Here is a 2459-nt window from a genome sequence, read left to right as displayed (position 1 = left end):
ACGGGGTTGAACTACCGCCCCCCACGGGGTTGAACTACCGCCCCCCACGGGGTTGAACTACCGCCCCCCCCTTCAGTGTCGGCCACTCAAGTTAATTGTTTCCAAACTCTTCACCACCGAAAAAATCTAGTGCCCTGAGCAGCTGCATTCATAGGCGCATTTGCGGACCTTGACGCCCTTCCTGGTGAATGCCGTAACGCGGTCAAACAGTTTGATCAAGGACGTGTTGGAGTCGGACACGGCGGTCCAGTCGAACACGTTGTTGAACTCATCCTGTACCGTACAGGCGACGGTAGCAGCTGGGCAGTTGCAGTTACGCATAGATTCCATTTCCTTCGTTCCACAAGGCTCACAGAAGGAGGAGCAGTTGTTGTTGACGTTAACATAAGGGTTAGGAGTTATCAGTCGATCCATTGCAGCCTTCCGTCGTATGGTAGCGGACTCTGGGTCCAAGATAATGGCCTTTCCGTCCGATTTTTGTGTACCCTTAGATTTGGAATCTAGGCCTATTGGAAGCTTGGTCATAAGGGTGCTGTTGACGAGATTGGATACTTCAGTAGGATCACTGCATTTAACACTGCAATGAACCGGCTTTACATAGGTGCTGACCAACTCCCAGGAGCTGAGTAGATCCACAGGATGCGGGGTTCCGAAAAAGAAGCATTGCGGGTTGAATTTGCCGTCCTTGTCTTGAGTTGCGCAAACTAGCTTGCCAGGCCGGCCTGAACACATGTTTGCCTGGAAACAAACTGGTGCAGTTTCATTCCCTGTGCCTGTTAGCATAGTGCTATTGCCTGCTAGCATAGTGCTATTGCCTGCTAGCATAGTGCCATTGCCTGTTGGCATAGTGCTATTGCCTGCGAACATAGTACCGTTGCTTGACAGTATTTTTTGCCAAATGGAGTCGTTGGTGGTGGTCTCGGCGAAGGTCGACTTGCAGATGTCGTAGGGGACCCTGGTCTTGTTTAAGTCAAGTTCTGTAAACATCTCCAGCAGACCAGCAGGCGTTGAGTCACCCGCACAAGAGGCAATAATGGGTAGGTACTGGGGCTTAGTGCCATGATCCCTAGTCCAGAGCCAGTAGCCCAGACCACCCGTAATGCCCGCGATGGCGGCAATAACGGCGCTGGCGCAGAGGCAGCGGGAACATTTAGTTCTCAGACCACAGCAGCGGCAGCAGCCTCCCTTGTCTTCGATTCTAGCGATATCATCGCCACGAGGGAAGGGGTCCTTATAACGTCTATCCGTGACGCCCAAAGCCGCGGTGGCCACGGTCGCGGCGCCTATGGAGTCTACCACGACAGCGGTATCTGTAGCGCGTTTGGGTTCTCGCCGAGAACGGCGCTCGGCAGGGAGAGTACCAGTAGCTAGTCCTTGTGCGGCCAGGTCGGCCTTAAGTTGGTCCAGGGGCATGGCCGATTTTCGGATCACCGGCTTCCAATCCTCCGGTACCCCTTCCAAAATCTCGCGAAGCTCCTCCTGTACCACGGGACGGAAGGCAACTGTCTGAGTCGCATCCTCTGACACAAAACCATCCGGCAACTCCGACATCTTACGCCCAAATGTTTCTAAACAAATCTTGTTCGCAGTTCGCACATCCGTGATCCCTCTCAAATCACTCTTGATTGACCTGGCAATCACCGCCTCCGCATCCCCACCACGGCTACGACCCCGCGACTCCCGCTTGATCACTCCGCTCATCTCTTGCAGACGCAACTCCACCGCGCGTCCCGCAGAAGGGGATAACAACATCGAGGCGCGAGAAGCCCACCTCTCCGCCGAGTAACCCTCGTGACGTCGACCTCTCGGCGGCACCGCTGGAGCCTGGTCCTCCACTGAGTCTTGCTTTGTATGGAGACCTCCGGAGCCTCGCCCTCCACGGCCTTGGAAGTTGTCTATTTCGACACCGCCTCCAAAGCCGCTGCCGTGACTTCGGCCATCACCTCTTTTGTCGTCGCCGCTCGTATCTCTCACATTCAAGTATTCTACCTCCGTTTCTTTAAACTCTAGTAGCTCAGTATAATCATGACTGTCGGCAGGCGGTGTCCTAGGGACTTGGTATCCTCCATCCGAGTTATGGGACGCTTCCTCAGCCTGCGAACGACCGCCAAGTGCCTTAGGGACTTTGTAACCTCCGTCTGGATCGTATGAAGATAGCTGTCCACTCTCTCTGAAATGCGAAGCGGAAACAAAACTCCCTCCGCCAGCTTCACCTCTTGCGGAGAACTCGGAATCCGTGTCGAATAATCCCTGCTCACGCCGTGAATGGTCCGCTCTGAATCCTCCATCCGTTTCGTATGAGTGCTGCCCACCACGTCTGCCAGTCATAGGAGAAGGGGGCACTCTCCTCCCACCACCTTCGGTCCCCCTTCTCATTGATCCACCAGCTTCAGTCCCCCTTCTCAACGATCCACCAGCTTCAGTCCCCCTTCTCAACGATCCACCAGCTTCAGTCCCTC

At 54.8% G+C, this 2459-nt stretch overlaps 1 protein-coding gene across 1 annotated transcript; it reads right to left on the bottom strand.

Annotated features, from left to right (window-relative positions):
• Nucleotides 1–126: 126 nt before the first annotated feature.
• GNI_120850 (putative transmembrane protein) lies at nt 127–2328 on the bottom strand (the record flags this gene model as incomplete). Its single annotated transcript, XM_011133546.1, has 2 exons — nt 127–1292; nt 1362–2328. 2 exons carry the CDS (start codon nt 2326–2328, stop codon nt 127–129), a joined length of 2133 nt encoding a protein of 710 aa, XP_011131848.1.
• Nucleotides 2329–2459: the final 131 nt, after the last annotated feature.

The sequence above is a fragment of the Gregarina niphandrodes genome (genome assembly GCF_000223845.1).
Source record: "Gregarina niphandrodes unplaced genomic scaffold scaffold00029, whole genome shotgun sequence".
NCBI classification, from domain to species: Eukaryota; Apicomplexa; class Conoidasida; order Eugregarinorida; family Gregarinidae; genus Gregarina; species Gregarina niphandrodes.
This window is presented reverse-complemented; position numbering and strand designations above follow the sequence as displayed.